Genomic DNA, 21,807 nt, shown 5'->3' with positions numbered 1-21,807 from the left:
GTCAGTGTCTATCTATGCGGTGTTACATACAAATCCTGTAACAGTTAGAGTGATGTGGGTAGTGTCCCACACCCTCATCCAAGACTGAAATGCCCATGAGCAATAGCCAGGTCGCCCGTCCTAGTGACGCAACACATTCGGCGTTGCTTCTAATCAGGGTAGGAGCAATACAAATGTTGTTTCTGAGCTCCAGAAAAATCGGTAACTCCTCCCACTTTGTCGGGAAGCAAACAACCAGTAGCAAACCAAAGAAGGCGGGTCAACCATGTCGTTTGGGAAATGTTCATTGTTATGCTCTTGGTCAGACCAAGTCTCGAAGAGATTTGAAAGTCGGTGATAATCAGGCTACATGAGTAAGGCAACAAATCTGACGCATTTTGCTCCAGGGACTGTAACCAACAACCTACGAGTAATTTTGGAGACAACCATCTTGCTAAATGTAATGTTAAATAATGCATGGTCAATCTCCTCTAAACGTCAGCGGACTGGGTAAGGTGTGATATGGCGATGTCCGGACACAGGCTCTCCCAAAGCGGCATTGCATGTACTGTATTTCAAGTCCACAATGCATTGCTTTAAGTCACTTATGCCTCTATCCCACTGCCGGTTTTCTGGTAGGCCTACAGCTCGACAAAGCGTGACTCGGACGCCACTTTTTGCTTGTCGCATAGGCTAGACACAGCTCAATCATAAAGCAAAACGTGGCGGCCGAGTTGCGCTGTGTCAAGTTGTAGGCCTACCAGAAAACCGTCAGTGGAAAAGAGGCATTAGACTGCTAATAATGTAAAATAAACCCTGTATTACCCTTGCTATGTATGATTTCACCATTTCTCATTGAGATCTGGTCACTTCTAGCGTGCTGTTTTAAGTAGCTTTTTTCTTGTTAAACCGTTAGCATGAAGCTAACTGCCAATGTGTGTGTTTGCCCTCTAGCACTTGCAACAGCGGGACGTGGACCTGCACAGACAACAAGTGTGCGAGCATCTGCAACATCTACGGAAGTGGCCACTACCAGACCTTTGATGATCAGAGATTTGCCTTCAGTGGTCAATGTGGCTATGTGGCAGTGCAGGTATTTAACAAATTATACTATACTGTACTATACTATACTATACTATACTATACTATACTATACTATACTATACTATACTGCATTATACTATACTATACCATACTATACTAGTCATTGAGTGTGTAAGAGAGTTAACAACTGGTTCATCAGTTTCACAATATTATCACTTCACCCATGGATATAATTTGCTCGATATTTATGCACATGTTTCTATTTGAGACTGTGCACTGCGTGTGACTATTGAAAATAATACAATGATGCATTATGATTATGCAGTTCCCAGTGGAGTGATGTCTGTCTCTGTTGCTCTGTCTATGTCTCAGTGCCTCTCTCTGTCTCTGTCTGTCTGTCTGTCTGTCTGTCTGTCTGTCGGTCTGTCTGTCTCTCTCTCTCTCTCTCTCTCTCTCTCTCTCTCTCTCATTCTCTCTCTCTCTCTCTCTCTCTCTCTCTCTCTCTCTCTCTCTCATTCTCTCTCTCTCTCTCTCTCTCTCTCTCTCTCTCTCTAGGACAAATGTGGAGACGCAGAAGGCAGTTTCCACATCATCACTGAGAATATGCCATGTGGAACCACTAGAACGACATGCTCCAAATCCGTCAGGATTATGTTAGGGGTAACACAATGTATTATCATCTTGTCAGGATTGTTTTAGGGGTAACACAATGTATTGTATCATCTTGGCCACTCTGGTATAGTACAGCTGTGGAAGTTACATTAACTTCCCTTATATAGAGGTGATTAGGCAACTGGTAGTAAACAGATGTACTTTTGTTATTCAGTCAAAATGAACGTGCACACCGCTTATGTCAACACAAAAGCAGATATTTTTAATGCACAGACAATACAAAAGGTCCCTGCTACCCAGAATGCTTCAGTCACCATCAGACCATCATCAGTGCATTTACACTATACTATACATCTCCAGAATATTAACTATGACTTTGCTTTTGTCTCTTATGCTGTGTTCTGAATCATTAAAGTAGGTGTGCACGATATGACGATATTACATCGTGAATCATGAAATCGAGTAGAAGATTGATGAAAATGTGTCAAAGTGGAGAAATCGTATACAAGTAGATCACCTTAGATTGAGGATGTTTACTTTATCAGAATGATGTTTATGTACTTATTGTTGTTGCCTTTCACTTTTATTTTTCACTGAATATATTATTTTCCAATAGTGCACTTTATCAGAGTGTTATGTTATGTTTACATTGCAAGTGTATTCATTAAAATGCCAGGTTTTTTTTTGTTTGTTCGTTTCTTTTTTCGATGAAAAGATCGTGATAAAAAATCGAGATCGAGATTGTATGGTTAAAAAGTTGTGACAAAAATCGCCCACCCCTACATACATTAAAGTATAAAATATCTCCACTTGTGACCAGAACAAGCAGCTGACGCTGGCCGATGGCAAGTTGGAGGAGGAGGAGCTGTCGAGTGGGGCGGAGATCAGCTACACTGTCACCACCGTGGGTCTGTACCTGGTCATCGAGTCGAGAGATATCGGCCTCACTGCATTCTGGGACAAGAAGACCACCGTCCGCGTCATCCTGCAGCCCGAGCGCATGGTGAGTGACTGAGCGGACTGAGTGGATGGTTTTGTGTAGTAGGGGAACAACTGTGGCCGAGTGGTTAGGGGGGTTGACTTAAGATCAGGAGTGCGTCTCCCCGTTAACAATTGATTCTATGAATGCTATGTGCTCTATGATGGTGTTACGTGTGAACTTACGTAGCACTTAGCGTTAAGTACTACTTAACTCCCTTTGGGAAACACGGTCCAGATCAGTTGCAGGTTCGATCCCACCCTTACCTCTCCCTACACCTCTGTCCATGGCTCAAGTGCCCTTGAGCAAGGCACATAACCCCACCCTGCTCTAGGGACTGTAACCAATAAATATTTTTGGAAAAAAGGTTCGCACACTTCTTTGGATTTTTTCTTCTTTAAGTTATTTTTTCTTCTTTTTATTTATTCATTCATTGGCAATGACGTTTCGACCGAGGTCGAAACGTCATTGCCAATGAATGAATAAATAAAAAGAAGAAAAAATAACTTAAAGAAGAAAAAATCCAAAGAAGTGTGCGAACCTTTTTTCAAAAAATACGTAATCTTTTTGTTCAGCACCAGGGATTGTGCACAAGTAACTCTCTACCACTGTAACCAATAAACCCTGTAAATAACTATGTCGGTTTGGAAGAAAACGTCAACTAAATGTAATGTAATGTAATGTAATGTAATGTAATGTAATGTAAAGGAGGGGGGGGGGGTTACTTCTCTGATGCATTCTGTGTGACTGCAAGGCTGAACATCGTTATGCTTCGGCACCTTTATGCATTGATATGTCAGTCAAGTCAAGTCAAATGTATTTTTATAGCGCATTTCATATACAAGTGCAACTGAATGTGCTTCACAATAAACAAATGCAAAAGGAAAGAAAACAAGCAAAGAAAAGAAGAAAGACATTAGAGTCAAAGAACATTTAAAACACTAAAATTAAAAACATATGGTAAAAAGAAATAAACATAAATAGAACAATTAAATATGTTTAAATATGTTTAAAACATTAAGATAAAAACATATGGTAAACAAATAAACATAGAAATAAAAATTATATATAATGCAAGCTAGTAATGCATATCCTCTCAGGTTTTGATACTAGACACTTGTTACATGCATTGTCATGCATGTTAGTAATGTAGGTCTTGGCTGGAATCTACACGTTCCAGAGTAATGGGGGCCCTGCCATGGTAAAGTTTGGGAACCCCTGCCTGAGCTATACTGCTGTACCAAACAAGAATGCAGTAACTATGCTTTCTGAAAAACTGAGAAAAAAGGTGGTACAGTTTCCTCTCTGGCTAGACAACTGTGTTGTAGGCAGTGGTGGACAAAGTAAAAGTAAAAGTGAAAAAAAGAAACACAGCTTCTTTCCAACTCAGGTAACTTATCTGAGTAAAAAGTAGACCAATGTACTTGTCTTACGATAAGCTGATTCTGCACAGGTTGGGTTGAGTTTGTGGTGGGTCCTTGTTAGGTTTTTATTGTTTTTCAGTAATAACAAAGTCTATGTCAATAGGTAGGTAAAATGGAGTAAATGGTGTAACAGCTTTGTAATATCATGTGCTACTGTTGTAATTACACCACGAAAGTACTTTTACTTTTACTTTGTCCACCACGGGTTGTAGGTAAAGTGGTGGTGACACTTCCATGTACTACTTGTTTAGAATGGAAAATAATGCACACAGACACACTAAAAAAGGGGGGGGGGACAAGATTCATATGCCATTTCACCACAAAAACGTAGTTACTGCGTTCTTGCTAGTATTACCATCTGTTCCTGAACCACTGCTTCATTGATAAGTTCAGTAACTGACTACACACTTACTGCGAATTAGCTTCTAAGATGTAATCTCTTAAAATCATGGAACATCCTTTACTGCGTTCTTTTACTGAAATATGTTGGGGTTTTTTTTAGTTATTGATTTTTCGACATGATTTTTTTCTGAAATGGGACAAAGTTGGACCAAAGCTTTTTGACACAAGACAAAGGAGGTATTATAAAGCCCATTTCTAAACTCAATTTCAACCAGATATGCAGTCACTGCGTTCTTGTTTGGTAGGGCGGTATAGGCGGTGTGGGATCTATGTCAAGGATCGCCATATACCGATAGATTCCAGGCAAGGCCCCACTGACATGGGCCGTGCCACACTTTCACAACCATAGTCAAGGTCTGTGTGTCAGTGCCCCATTGGGATATATAAAATACCTAATTGAGATGACATAGATTATGATAATGCCGTTGTCAACTAATGGGAATATTGTTTACTGTATGTTTGCTTATTTTGGTGTACATAAATTACTACATTATTATTGCTTTTTACTATACTTTTTCTTCCAACCTGCGGCGGGCGGCCCCCCTAGCACCCCCTTGCGCCCCCCACCCCCAGGGGTCCCCGGCCCCCACTTTGAAAACCACTGATCTAATGTCATTGTCACCGTACACGTGCAGGGTGAAGTGTGTGGCCTGTGCGGCAACTTCAACGGCAACGGCAAGGACGACTTCACCACACAGGACCAGCTGCTGGTCAGCGACGTGTTGGAGTTTGCCAACAGCTGGAAGGCGTCCAGCAACTGCCCCGACGCCACTGACAACACAGACCCCTGTGCTGCCAACCCCAACCGACACACCTGGGCCAAGATGCAGTGCAGCATCATCAAGGGTGCCACCTTCCAGGCGTGCCACAACATGGTAGGGTATATGATATGTTACATTACAGTATGATACGTTATGATCCAGTATGATACAATAAGGTGTAATATGATACATTATGGTATAGGGATGTCAACAATTACTCAATTAATTGACTGGTGACTGGCAAAAGACCCAGGTAAGCTGGGCATGACGAAGTGTGTGTGAAGAGGGGTGTGAACAGAGGAAACATTTCAATCATTTTTGGATGAAAGAATATAAATATAAATTAATTTCAATTTAGCATTTTATCTCTTTTTAAATTTAAATTCTTAGAATTAGTCTTTTAGTCTTTTTTTGTGAGGCATTGAACTTTGGGGAAAAAAACACCACTTATCAATCACAAGTCGATTGAGGCCAATCAACCAACAATTAATGAATCAATCGATAATTTGTATCCCTATTATGGTACTACATGATATGTTGTAGCACAGTATGATACATTATGGAGTACTCAGGGTTGGATTAAGATGGTATGGGACCCCTAAGATATAGGTTGCTGTAATTCAACTAAGAAATTTCCCTTTGATACCATATTTTTGCATAACCTAAAATAGGCATTGCCACGACACCCAATCAAAGGCCTTCTCGGCATCAAGAGACAAATTGGCTGTGTCATGACAACCAGATTTTACAAAGAGTATGTTAAGCACTCTTCGTATATTATGAAAACCTTGTCTTCCTTGAACAAAACTGTTCTGGTCAGAGTGAACCATCTGTGGTAAGGATGTTTCAAGCCATCTAGCCAACACTTTACAGAGCATTTTAAGATCATTGTTAAGAAGTGAGATTGGCCTGTATGATGTACACAGGGAGGATAGTTTTCCTGTTTTTAACAAGAGAGAGAGATCTCTGCCAGCAGCTTGATCTTTTAATTTTGCTGTGTTGTGTCCATCCTTAGGTGGATCCTACTCCCTACTATGAGAACTGTGTGAAGGATTCATGTGCCTGTGATAACGGTGGTGACTGTGAGTGCTTCTGCACTGCGGTGGCTGCATACGCGCAGGCCTGCAACATGGCTGGGGTGTGTGTGGCCTGGAGGACACCAGACATATGCCGTGAGTACTGACCTCTAACAAGAAACGTCCTAGACCTAGAGGGATCCCATAAGTATTCATCCACCTTATATCCACAGTTAAAAGTGTAATGCCATTGCTATTGCATCACATTACATTTGTATTGCATCACATGACGCTTGTATCCAAAGTGACTTACACTTATTTAGGTTCAGGGTATTGGTTACAGGCCCTGGAGCAATGTGGGGTTAGGTGACTTGCTCAAGGGCACTTCAGCCATTGATGAAGTTGCTGGTAAGGGTGGGATTTGAACTTGCAACCCTCTGATCTAAAGGCCAGCGCTCTAACCACGGAGCCATGGCTGCCCCTATTTAGGGAGCAGTTGCTAGTGCTAAGTCATTCAGAAGGGCTATGGGCAGTCTAACAGGAACTAGCAAACTGGAAACAAAAAAATGTTGAAATGGGCGGGGTTAGTGGGTGTGGTGATGAGAAGGTGGATAGAATGTGTAGTAAATATGAATAATTTTCTTTCCTGTTATTTTTCTTTCTTTTCATGCAACTACAAACACACACACACACACACACACACCATCATCGTCATCATCATCATCATTATTATTATTATTATTGCCAATATTATTATTATCATTATTATTATGGGTATACGAAAGACAAATGGGAAGACATAAGCAACAGCTTGAAGCATTCACCTCGTATCTTGTGTTCACCTTGTCTCTCGTCTGTCTGTCTGTTTCAATCCTAGCTGTTTACTGTGACTTCTACAATGGGCCGTCTGATGATTGCGTGTGGCACTACAATCCATGCCACAAACCTTGCTACAAGACCTGCCTTAACCCTAACGGGACCTGCTATGATGAAACACCCCTTCTGGAAGGTAAGGTGGGACACAGGCTGTCTCTCACAGCTTTGGCTGGGCCCCGGACAAAATAATTTGCAAGAGCCCCCGTCTCAGTACATAAAATGTCATGGAGACCTAATTCATTATCAAACAGTGTGTGGTCCGATTCTCGATTCTGATTGGCTGATAGCCGTGTTCAATCGAGTGTAACCGCAGAAATACACCAGCGGCGATGCGATTCAAGCGACAGAGTCTAGCAGCAAGCGATACAAGCGATTGAGGAGACAAGAGTATGTCAGTACAGGCAGAAGGCAAAGCATTCAAGCATTCCCATTGGCTGTGGTCACTGACCTCTATACAGTCATTGGCTGTTGCGGCTTGTCGTCGAACCGCGTCATAGAAAGTTGAAAAGATTTCAACTTCAAACTGTCGCGCTCGTCGCGCAAATCGCTCTAGTCTCCAGAATCGCTTTTGTCTCTCGACTCAATACAAAGTCAATTACTTCCGTCGCTCGACTCGCTCAGATCGCCGCTGGTGTATTACTGCGGTAAACCTACACCTTCCACCTGAAGATTCTATGCACGTCTAAGTTAGACCCAGCGCATCTACGTCGGTAATGAGAATATTTTGCAGTTGGGGTAGGGAGTCTGCAAGAAGAGCACATCTTTGCACCATCTGTGGTGGGGGTATCAGTGTGATTGCGAAGACATTTCATTCCTGCTGTGTTTATCGCTCCTTGTTGAGTTTTTGTAACTAAGTGTGTCCGGCACGCACGCCGAGTAACATTGCCAGGGTAACCACAATCACTGCCTCAACTTGTCAACTGAACGTTGCGGATCAAATTCATTGTCATTAAAGCGTTAATGCGAAATTTCGTCCGCGATTAAGTGTAACTGTGTTAGATAAGCAATAAGCCACTTGAGTCCGTGGGTGTTATATTATATTTAATATTAAGACTGCAAAACATAGCCTTTGAAATCATGATAGTTAACATGTCTCTGTTATGGCCAACCCCCCCAGCCATATTGACTAACAAATGCTCTGAGGAAAACACTACATTGTGTCTGCTTTTCAGGCTGCTATCCCAAGTGCCCGGATGATAAACCCATATACGACGAGGTGACAGGAGAATGCGTGGAGGAATGTAACATAACCACAACCACACCATCCCCAACCACCACACCAATACCGCCCACAACAACACCTGCATCGACAACAACACCACCCTGGACTCCTGAACCACCCACCACAACCACCGGAACCCCGGAACCAACAACACCTACAACAGAGAGTACCACTGTGGTGACCCCAACACCTGAAATCACCACAACAACACCCTCAACCACACCACCTACACCATCCCCAACTACACCATCCACACCATCTACAACACCCACAACAACGACCACACCACCCACTACACCATCCCCTTCCACACCTTCTACAACACCCACAACAACGACCACACCACCAACACCACCTACACCATCCCCAACCACACCTTCTACGACACCCACAACAACGACCACACCACCTACACCATCCCCAACCACACCTTCTACGACACCCACAACGCCGACAACCACGCCACCTACACCATCTCCAACTACATCAACCACACCTGTGACACCGACACCCACACCATCCGAATGCATAATTTGCGAATGGACAGACTGGATTAGTGTGACCACTCCAATCCCACCAATGAACGACGATGAAACCTATGACAACATTAGGGATCATGGAATAGATATCTGTGATGAACCTCTAAACATATCATGTAGGTCTGTCGACTATCCTGACTTCAGCTTTGATCAATTTATTGAGGAAGCACGTCAAGATGTTCAATGCAACCTTACGTATGGGCTGTTGTGTGAACACGACAAACAAAATAAGCCTAAGAAGTGCCGTGATTATGAGATTTCGGTATACTGCTGTCGGCCATGTACATCGACAACACCTACGCCAACAACACCGGGGACTACACCATCCACACCATCTACAACACCCACAACAACGACCACACCACCAACACCACCTACACCTTCTCCAACCACACCATCTACAACAACGACCACACCACCTACACCACCTACACCATCTCCAACCACACCATCTACAACAACGACCACACCACCTACACCTTCCCCATCCACACCATCTACAACACCTACAACGATGACTACAACGACCACACCACCAACACCACCTACACCATCTCCAACCACACCATCTACAACAACGACCACACCACCTACACCACCTACACCATCTCCAACCACACCATCTACAACAACGACCACACCACCTACTCCTTCCCCATCCACACCATCTACAACACCCACAACGACAACAACAACTACACCACCTACACCATCCTCAACCACACCACCAACACCACCTACACCATCTACCACAGCAACAACAACGACCACACCTCCCACACCACCTACACCATCACCATCCACACCATCTACAACACCTACAACGATGACTACAACAACCACACCACCTACACCACCAACACCATCTCCAACCACACCATCTACAACAACGACCACACCACCTACACCACCTACTCCTTCCCCATCCACACCATCTACAACACCTACAACAACGACCACACCACCAACACCACCTACACCATCTCCAACCACACCATCTACAACAACGACCACACCACCTACACCACCTACACCATCACCATCCACACCATCTACAACACCTACAACGATGACTACAACAACCACACCACCAACACCACCTACACCATCTCCAACCACACCACCTACTCCTTCCCCATCCACACCATCTACAACACCCACAACAACGACCACACCACCAACACCACCTACACCATCTCCAACCACACCATCTACAACAACGACCACACCACCTACACCATCTCCAACCACACCATCTACAACAACGACCACACCACCTACTCCTTCCCCATCCACACCATCTACAACACCCACAACGACAACAACAACTACACCACCTACACCATCCTCAACCACACCACCAACACCACCTACACCATCTACCACAGCAACAACAACGACCACACCTCCCACACCACCTACACCATCACCATCCACACCATCTACAACACCTACAACGATGACTACAACAACCACACCACCTACACCACCAACACCATCTCCAACCACACCATCTACAACAACGACCACACCACCTACACCACCTACTCCTTCCCCATCCACACCATCTACAACACCTACAACAACGACCACACCACCAACACCACCTACACCATCTCCAACCACACCATCTACAACAACGACCACACCACCTACACCACCTACACCATCACCATCCACACCATCTACAACACCTACAACGATGACTACAACAACCACACCACCAACACCACCTACACCATCTCCAACCACACCACCTACTCCTTCCCCATCCACACCATCTACAACACCCACAACAACAACCACACCACCAACACCACCTACACCATCTCCAACCACACCATCTACAACAACGACCACACCACCTACACCATCTCCAACCACACCATCTACAACAACGACCACACCACCTACACCATCTCCAACCACACCACCAACACCACCTCCACCATCTACCACAGCAACAACAACGACCACACCTCCCACACCACCTACACCATCTCCAACCACACCATCTACAACAACAACCACACCACCTACACCATCTCCAACCACACCATCTACAACAACGACCACACCACCTACTCCACCTACTCCTTCCCCATCCACACCATCTACAACACCTACAACAACGACAACAACAACCACACCACCAACACCATCCCCAACCACACCATCTACACCACCTACACCATCTACCACAGCAACAACAACGACCACACCTCCCACACCACCTACACCATCTCCAACCACACCATCTACAACAACAACCACACCACCTACACCACCTACACCATCTCCAACCACACCATCTACAACAACGACCACACCACCTACACCTTCCCCATCCACACCATCTACAACACCCACAACGACAACAACAACTACACCACCTACACCATCCCCAACCACACCACCAACACCACCTACACCATCTACCACAGCAACAACAACGACCACACCTCCCACACCACCTACACCATCTCCAACCACACCATCTACAACAACAACCACACCACCTACACCACCAACACCATCTCAAACCACACCATCTACAACAACGACCACACCACCAACACCATCTCCAACTACGCCATCTACAACAACGACCACACCACCAACACCACCTACACCATCTCCAACCACACCATCTACAACAACGACCACACCACCTACCCCACCTACTCCTTCCCCATCCACACCATCTACAACACCTACAACGATGACTACAACAACCACACCACCAACACCACCTACACCATCTCCAACTACACCTTCTACAACAACGACCACACCACCAACACCACCTACACCATCTCCATCCACACCACCTACAACAACGACCACACCACCAACACCAACTACACCATCTCCATCCACACCATCTACAACAACAACCACACCACCAACACCATCTCCAACCACACCATCTACAACAACGACCACACCACCTACACCACCTACACCATCTCCAACCACGCCTTCTACAACAACGACCTCACCACCAACACCACCTACACCATCTCCAACCACGCCTTCTACAACAACAACCACACCACCTACTCCACCTACTCCTTCTCCAACCACACCATCTACAACAACGACCACACCACCTACTCCACCTACTCCTTCCCCATCCACACCATCTACAACACCTACAACGATGACTACAACAACCACACCACCAACACCACCTACACCATCTCCGACCACACCACCTACACCATCCCCAACTACACCACCTACACCATCTACCACAGCAACAACAACGACCACACCTCCCACACCACCTACACCATCTCCAACCACACCATCTACAACAACGACCACACCACCAACACCATCTCCAACTACGCCATCTACAACAACGACCACACCACCAACACCATCTCCAACCACACCACCTACACCATCTACAACCACAGCATCTACAACAACGACCACACCACCAACACCACCTACACCATCTCCAACCACACCATCTACAACAACGACCACACCACCTACACCACCTACTCCTTCCCCATCCACACCATCTACAACACCTACAACGATGACTACAACAACCACACCACCAACACCACCAACACCATCTCCAACCACACCATCTACAACAACGACCACACCACCAACACCACCTACACCATCTCCATCCACACCACCTACAACAACGACCACACCACCAACACCACCTACACCATCTCCATCCACACCATCTACAACAACAACCACACCACCAACACCATCTCCAACCACGCCTTCTACAACAACGACCACACCACCAACACCACCTACTCCTTCCCCATCCACACCATCTACAACACCCACAACGATGACTACAACAACCACACCACCAACACCACCAACACCATCCCCAACTACACCACCTACACCATCTACCACAGCAACAACAACAACCACACCTCCCACACCACCTATACCATCTCCAACCACACCATCTACAACAACAACCACACCACCTACTCCACCTACTCCTTCCCCATCCACACCATCTACAACACCTACAACGATGACTACAACAACCACACCACCTACACCACCAACACCATCTCCAACCACACCATCTACAACAACGACCACACCACCAACACCATCTCCAACTACGCCATCTACAACAACGACCACACCACCTACACCACCAACACCATCTCCAACCACACCATCTACAACAACGACCACACCACCTACCCCACCTACTCCTTCCCCATCCACACCATCTACAACACCTACAACGATGACTACAACAACCACACCACCAACACTACCTACACCATCTACAACCACAACCACACCACCAACACCACCTACACCATCTACAACTACACCATCTACAACACCCACAACAACGACCACACCACCAACACCACCTACACCATCTCCATCCACACCACCTACAACAACGACCACACCACCAACACCACCTACACCATCTCCATCCACACCATCTACAACAACAACCACACCACCAACACCATCTCCAACCACACCATCTACAACAACGACCACACCACCTACACCACCTACACCATCTCCAACCACGCCTTCTACAACAACGACCACACCACCAACACCACCTACTCCTTCCCCATCCACACCATCTACAACACCTACAACGATGACTACAACAACCACACCACCAACACCACCTACACCATCTCCATCCACACCACCTACAACAACGACCACACCACCAACACCACCTACACCATCTCCATCCACACCATCTACAACAACGACCACACCACCAACACCACCTACTCCTTCCCCATCCACACCATCTACAACACCTACAACGATGACTACAACAACAACACCACCTACACCATCTCCAACCACACCATCTACAACAACGACCACACCACCTACTCCACCTACTCCTTCTCCATCCACACCATCTACAACACCTACAACAACGACCACACCACCAACACCACCTACACCATCTCCAACCACACCTTCTACAACAACAACCACACCACCTACACCATCTACAACCACACCTTCTACAACAACAACCACACCACCAACACCATCTCCAACTACACCACCTACACCATCTACCACAGCAACAACAACGACCACACCTCCCACACCACCTACACAATCTCCAACCACACCATCTACAACAACAACCACACCACCTACACCACCAACACCATCTCCAACCACACCATCTACAACAACGACCACACCACCAACACCATCTCCAACTACGCCATCTACAACAACGACCACACCACCTACACCACCAACACCATCTCCAACTACACCAACCACACCATCTACAACACCCACAACAGAGAAACCAACCTCTCCTACAACAGAGAGAACAACTCCGGTGACACCAACACCTGAAACACCAAGTACGGAAACACCTTGGACCCCTCGTACGGGTCCCACTACAAAGCCCACAACACCAATTGCAACACCACAAGTTTCAATATTTACAACGCCATCAACAACAACACCCAAACCCACACCACTTACAACGGAGAGCACCACCACCCCAGAGACAACTACACCACCGGCTACAACACCCACCTCGACAACTGGACCTCCGTCAACATCCACGCCAGAACCCACCACCACCACAACACGGATAACCACTGTCACAACAACTCCGGGAACATCAACTCCCAAACCTCCGACGCCCACCCCAGTTCCCGACTGTCCTGAGTGGGACAAGCAGGTGAGTCTGTAATGACTCCTTGTAAGTTCTACATCTTTGACGCCAAGAAGGTGTTTCAATTGTTTAAAGAGATGGTTTTATTCCAGTGTTCCATCAAACTTAAAGTTTCTTCCAGTTTCCAAAGTTCATCAATTGTAAAATTTTCCAAGTTTCGATATTGAAAACGGTTTCCTGCTGGTGTCTTTGTCTTTCCAAAAGCCTAATGCTCCATGCTCAATGCTCAAAGTGAGCTCTTTGTTCCAAAAGAAAAGCTGTCTGATTATTCACCTGAGCCAATTAGGCACCCAGGTGGATCATCAGTCAGGCTCCCAAATCTGAGGTGCAGGGACAATTTACGCCAGCAGGTGTCACAATTCCAAAAACCAAATATCAACAAACCAAAAGTCAAGTAAAAAATGAAATACCAAATCAAACACAAAAATGGCTCCTACAGAGTCATCAGAGGGAACAGGGAACTTCCCCCTCAGTTTACATTTTGAAAAAAAACGTCTGCACACTGACCACTTCGCTGTTCTCTTCAAAACACAACGTTTCAGTCGAAACAGTGAAGGTCAGTGTCAGGGAGTTTTTTCGCATTGTCCGCTGAGTGACCCATACAGGTAGGCCCTCTCCAACGCACCTGTCAGCTGAGGTGTGTGAAAAAATACAAGGTTAGTCCTCACCTTATATTGAAACTGAAATTTCAAAGCACAAACTGTGTGGTCGATATTCAAGATGACTAACAGGTCTGTGGCACTCACCTCACGCGTGAAATAAGGTTGGTCATACATTTTACAATACCTATGATCATATGCAATAATTGAGACAGCATCATCAGAGATGTATGTAACGAAGTAAAAGTAACGAAGTACTGTACTTAAGTACTAAACTGCAGTATCTGTACTTTTTTGAGTACTATTTTTTCCTCATACTTGTACTTTTACTGCACTACATTTTTCTGATGAAATTAATACTTTTACTCCGATATATTTTTCATGTGCTGCTTTCGTTACTCGTTACTCGTTTCTATGCCCGAGCGCTAGATGGCTCTGTCATCACCAGATATGATGGAATGATGATTGAAGCACAACGAGCTGGTTGGAAGCACTGTTTTAAGCAGTAAAACTACTGCCCTATGTTTTCTTAAAAACGGAACTTTACAAAGCTGTTTAATAACAAACCATAATGGTATTTTCACTTCATAAGAGACTTATTGTACAGAGGTCTAATAAACCAAATGGTATTCAAACTTTTGACTGACTTTTTTCCCCCCATTTTTTTATGCAGTACGTTTACTTCTACTTCTACTTTTTACTCAAGTAGCAAAACTTGCAATACTTCTACTTGCTTTACTTAAGTACAACACATTTTGAATACTTTTGTCCTTCTACTTGAGTAAGGTAAGGAAAGGTTACTTTTGACTTTTACTCAAGTCATTTGACAAGATGATACTGGTACTTCTACTCCACTACTTTTCTCCAGTACTTTATACATCTCTGAGAATCATTATGGTGTAATGGTAAATTCTTAGTGTGAGCAAGTGGATAGTGTCTCAGGTGTCAAGTAACTGCCCAACAACAACAGTGACATAACAGAAGCCACTGGGCATTTGCAATTGTAAAGTCCTTTTGGACGTGTCCTAAAAAAATGCATTTTATTCATCTAAGGGAGTACCTTGATCAGGAAAGGTTTGACATTTTTGAGCTTAATATGGAAACTCCTGGATAGAAGAGCAACCAGTAAAGACTTGTGTTGTGTATGTTTTTAAGGGACTGAACACGCCATTCTCTCTTAATACATGTACTACTGTAGACTTTGATATTTTCAGACGTTAATGGTTGTATGTCTTTTATTTATTTGAAGCGGCTATATACTGTAAATTGTAGGCTGCCTAATGCTCATTATGTCAAGGGACATTTCTTTAATGTTGTCCCATGAAAATACATGCTTACAAGTCCGGAGAAATGGGAGAGGTCTTCAGTCACTTCTGTGGCATACTGTATGTGTATGTGTGTGTGTATGTTTTGAAGGGACTGAGCGTGCCATTCTCTCAGTCTTAACACTTGTACAACAACATTTATTTATTTTTATTTTTTTTTCAGCAAAATGAGACCTTTTGGCTCTGCCACTGCGTATTGGCTCGTTGCATTGAGGACAACGTCATCGAGGTAATACCATACGAGTGTCCTCCCCTGGAAAACATCACCTGTGCCAACGGGAAGGACCCCGTGGAGGTCTGGGATGAGAACTTGTGCTGCAAGAAACGAGTCTGTGACTGTATGTCATCCCGTTTATATATATATATATATACCTTAATCCCTTGTTAATTTACATTTTTAAATGAGGAATGGAAAATGAAATGGTACTACTACTATACATACATAATGTCTATGCCAATGTTTTGATGTCAGTAAGATGCCCACCTCTAGATATGCATGAACATCCAGAGTTGTTTCTGTTTTTACTGTCCCTTAACAGTTGTATGCTGTGTGTGCGTGTGTGTGCGTGTGTGTGTGTGTGTGTGTGTGTGTGTGTGTGTGTGCGTGTGTGTGCGTGTGTGTGTGTGTGTGTGTGTGTGTGTGTGTGTTCAGAAAACTGCAGGAAAAACTGTAGTGATTTTGATTTACCAACACAGTTTTGTATGCGCATTTAAAATATTGTTGCTGACAAACAAGTATGACCATGATCATGTTTTTTAAGGTTTCTGCGAAGGATGGGGAGACCCTCACTACATGACATTTGATGGGCGATCCTACAGTCACCAAGGCAACTGCTCGTACGTGCTGGTGGAGGAAAAATTCAAAGTGCAGGACTTCAAAATCTACGTGGACAACGTGAAATGTGCCCCTTATGAGGACGTCTCCTGCCCCCGATCCCTCATCATCTCCTACGAGTCCACCGTCATCACTCTCAAGAACAGTAACATCATGGGGGCCGCCAAACTAGAGGTTGGTGAAGTTCATTACATTCCATTACATTACATTGCATTTGGCAGATGCTTTATAACCAAAGCGACTTTCAAAAGAGGACATAAACATAGCCAACATCACTAGCAAATACAAAGTTCACAGGAAATATAATTCGAGTCAACCGTCATCACTCTCAAGAACAGTAACATCATGGGGGCGGCCAAACTAGAGGTTGGTGAAGTTCATTAGCCTGATAAACCAGACTAAATGTGGATGTCTAATTTAGTCTGGCCTCGGTGCACAATACATCCGAAGATTGTTGATGAGAACAACCTTCCCTCAAAACCCTGCCTGCTTTGATTCAAAACACATCTTTGCGTTGTAATTGGTTTGCCAGATTCATGGCATTCTGGCTTCATTGAATCATTATGCGAGGCCAGACCCACCCGTAGACAAAACATTTTGCCGTCCAGCGGGTGGCGCTGGTTCGCCAGGCTAGAAGTTCATTACATTACATTCCATTACATTCCATTGCATTTGGCAGATGCTTTATAACCAAAGCGACTTTCAAAAGAGGACATAAACATAGCCAACATCACTAGCAAATACAAAGTTCACAGGAAATATACAGAACAATACGTGCAGATGCAAAGAAGGGTTAGTTTTTTTTTTATAACGAGAACACACACAATAAACACACACACGCACATGCACACACCTCATGTCAAGAGTCTGCCCCGGGGCTAGGCCAGCTCAAGCATTAGTCTAGTAGAGACTCACGAAAGTTCCCATTCCTTTACAATACATTACGTTACATTAAGTTGAAACTGTCATCCAAATGGACATCACAGAGTTATGGCGACAGCAGGGTTCTAAATGAACACCAGCCAGCCGGCCAAATGCTGGTGAATTTTCAGTTTGGCTGGTAGAAAAGACCATCTTACGAGCATTGTATTGTATGTGGCAAGAGATAGGTTAGCCCTACCCTCCTCCATAGCAAAACCACAACACAGTCTCTTCCCAACTCATCAATTTCTGACTACCTTTTACCAGACGGCAATTTTTGACATCGAGGGCAAACTGTACTTACTAGGGCTGCACGATATATCGAAAATGTATCGATATCGCGATATCACGGCTTGCAGTACACCTATCGCAAAAGTTGGTTACATTATGATACCTGCTTTTTAATTTTTAATAACAGCCAATTTGGTGAAAATTTGGTAAAAAGTTTTTTAAAAAGTTGTATAAGCTGTATATTACCCATGTTTTTTCCAAATAAAAATAATGTTGGAAATAAAACATTGCTCTCAGTTGTTTCATACATGATAAAGTGTAGAATGGCAAGTAGAGAGGGGAAAATATATGTATATATTAAATATTGCGAGTAATATCGATATCGCGATATACTGTCATGTTATCGTGTATCGCATATTTTTGTAATATCGTGCAGCCCTAGTGCCTACCACGTCATATGTTGACTAAGTGTTCTTAACCAAGACCTTTCCCTAACCTTAACCGTTAAACTACCACAAGGGGGCGCACATTTGAGGCGCATGTCACATTTTGACTTCTAGGGCAGTGTTTCCCAACCAGGGGTACGTATACCACTAGGGCAGGGGTACTCAATTAAAAGTCCCCGAGAGCCAGTTTTTCAAAATTCCTCCCAATAAAGGGCCGGGCCGGGCCGACACGACCCGCATTTTTTTTTTTTTTTTTTTAATTTTTCAAAATTATTCGAGAGCCAAAAATAGATGCCCCGTGAGCCACAAATGGCTCGCGAGCCGCTATTTGAGTATGGGGGCACTAGGGGTACGCGAGCATACTGCAGGGGGTACTTGGAAAAATGAAAAAATGTATGGAGCTTAGTCACATTGGAATGTAGAGCATGAGTGAGGCGGTACTCATGGTATGACATAAAGGCTTAGGGGGTACGCGACACAAAAAAGGTTGGGAAACACTGTTCTAGGGCATACCTTAGATGTCAAAAATTGCAGTCTGGTCAAAGGTAGCCAGACATTGACGAGTTGGGATGAGACACTGTAGTGAGAACACCATTAGCTACTCAGGGTTAATCAATGATGCGGGTGTCTCTGCTCTTCTCTTCCCGCCCCCTTGTCTCTGTGCAGGCTCTGAAGGACGGCGTGGCGCTAAGGCTTCCCTATGCCATGAACGGCATCAGAATCACGAGCACGGGCCTCAGGCTCACCTACGAGATACCACAGAAGAACATCACCGTGAACTTTGGAATCGTGGGCTTCACAGTTAACCTGCCCTATCAGCTCTTTGGCAACAACACACAAGGACACTGTGGTGAGACATGCTACTCATCATATGTACTCCAGTTCATTCCCAAAGATTTCTTGTTGTATTGGGACACCCCTTTTGGGCCTAAGAGTACTATTGCGAAAACCCCTGCCTCGTACAGTATTTGCTCTAGTGAATTAGTTTAGTTTAGTTTAGTTTAGTTTAGTTTAGTTTAGTTTAGTTTAGTTTAGTTTAGTTTAGTTTAGTTTATTTGATAGGGACAGATACATAACATGTAGGTTGCATAACAACCAAAACAGCAAGCATCATAGCATTTATATCCAAAAGCTAATTTCCAATGCTCGTCCCTAGAAGGGCTTTTAAAACAATACAATAGCAGCAATAACAAATAAAACAGTATTATCATAAGAACAGCCTATACACTCATTCAGTCCAATCATTCATTTCAATTCACTCAAGAAGCTGATGCCTGGGGGGCGCTGTGGCGCAGCACGCTAAGCCCCCCACATTTGGGCTTAAACATTGCCCACGGGGACCCCGGTTCGAATCATTTCCCGGCCCTGCCCCATCTCTTATACAGTAATTAATACAGTACAGTAGTAGCTTTTCCAGGCTAGCATCTAGCAGGTCCACCTTTGCACAATGTATGGGTTGACATCCCATAATACTATGTGACACTGACACTAAATTTGTACTCAGGTTCATCCAGGTAACTTGCTAAGCTGTGTATGTGTGTGTTTGTGTGTGTGAGTGTGTGTTTGTGTGTGTGAGTGTGTGCGTGCGTGCGTATGTGCGTGTGCGCGCGTATGTGCGTGCGTGTGTGTTTGCGTGCGCGTGTGTCCTTGGGTTTGCTTGCGCTTGCCTCCCTACTTTCAGGAACATGCAATAACGACCAGGCTGACGACTGCCTGCTGCCTGACGGCCGCATCATCGACAACTGCGAGGTGATGGCCGACTTCTGGCCAGCGCCCGACATGTACAGCCCCGACTGCCCCGCACCCGGCACCGTGCCCACCGCCACGCCCAAGCCGGCCGCGACCCACCGACCATGCGGCCAGACAGAAGTCTGTGACCTCATCCTGAGCGAGTAAGTATAGTTGGGGTAGTTGTCATGGCCTAGTGGTTAAGGAGAGGGGCTTCAAATCAGATCAGAGGGCTGTAGGTTTGAATCCCACCCTTCCACTCCGCACATACCATACGCGCTCCATGGCTGATGTACCCTCGAGCAAGGCACTTAACTCCATAGCCTACTGCTCCAGGGACTGTAACCAATGCCCTGTAAGTAACTGTAAGTCGTTTTGGAAAATCGTGTCACCTAAATGTAATGTAATGTAACGTAATGTAATACTCTAGGTACAGAAAGATCGTTGAATTGAACAACACTCTCCCCAACACTCCCTTAAACCTAACACCCTAAGATTTCAGACAAATTTAATGTGCTTCATGGTATTATAGTTTAATGTACTTCATGGTATATGAATAGTTTAATGTGCTTCATGGTATATGACTAGTTTGAATGAATGTGCTTTCTATGAATGTATTTTCATAGAGATGCTACGTCTACATCAGTGATGGGCAAAATTAGTTACAATATAATGCCACATATTGCAACAAGAGAATTCAACCAGGTGACCATTCAACCTCCTAATCACCTGGCTGAATTGAACAGGTAAAATCCAGTGGGTGGAGCTATAGGTGAAACTGGATTGTAACTTATGACTGAATAACTGTTTAAATCAAAATAAAAACTTTGAGTATGCATTTTATGCGCCTCCATGATGGTAGCCTATACAGCAAAAAACTTGGATGGTAGCTCATAGAAACTCCGTCTCTATGATGGCAGTACTTAATATCTGTATGGGTTTTAATTTTTTTGCCATCATGTGTTTTATGTTATGCTATATGTTAGTCAGGATCAGTTTTCCAAAAAGTTGAACCCTGGAGGCAAATCATGTTAATTTTCGGCATACAAGTGATTTAGGGGAATTCAAGAGTGCTTAACCTGCAAGTTACACGTTAATATCTGTATGGGGTTTTTTTTTGCATCATGTGTTTTTTGTTATTCTATGTACTATGTCCAAGGTAAA

The 21,807-nt window shown here is 44.5% G+C and overlaps 1 protein-coding gene across 1 annotated transcript in view; it reads left to right on the top strand.

Moving 5' to 3' along the window:
• LOC134448136 (mucin-2-like) overlaps window positions 1–21,807 on the top strand; it is a 49,418-nt gene that overhangs the window by 16,244 nt on the left and 11,367 nt on the right. The window contains 13 exon segments of the mRNA XM_063197894.1: window positions 934–1,072; window positions 1,579–1,683; window positions 2,456–2,638; window positions 5,076–5,315; window positions 6,217–6,373; window positions 7,095–7,226; window positions 8,266–9,135; window positions 13,918–14,019; window positions 14,533–14,564; window positions 16,646–16,820; window positions 17,244–17,491; window positions 19,582–19,765; window positions 20,597–20,807. Of these exon segments, the coding sequence (XP_063053964.1) occupies window positions 934–1,072; window positions 1,579–1,683; window positions 2,456–2,638; window positions 5,076–5,315; window positions 6,217–6,373; window positions 7,095–7,226; window positions 8,266–9,135; window positions 13,918–14,019; window positions 14,533–14,564; window positions 16,646–16,820; window positions 17,244–17,491; window positions 19,582–19,765; window positions 20,597–20,807 (2,778 nt within the window).

This window comes from Engraulis encrasicolus, chromosome 4 (assembly GCF_034702125.1).
Source record: "Engraulis encrasicolus isolate BLACKSEA-1 chromosome 4, IST_EnEncr_1.0, whole genome shotgun sequence".
Classification (NCBI taxonomy): Eukaryota; Metazoa; Chordata; class Actinopteri; order Clupeiformes; family Engraulidae; genus Engraulis; species Engraulis encrasicolus.
Note: the sequence above shows the minus strand (reverse complement) of the source record. Positions and strands in the feature narration are given on the sequence as shown.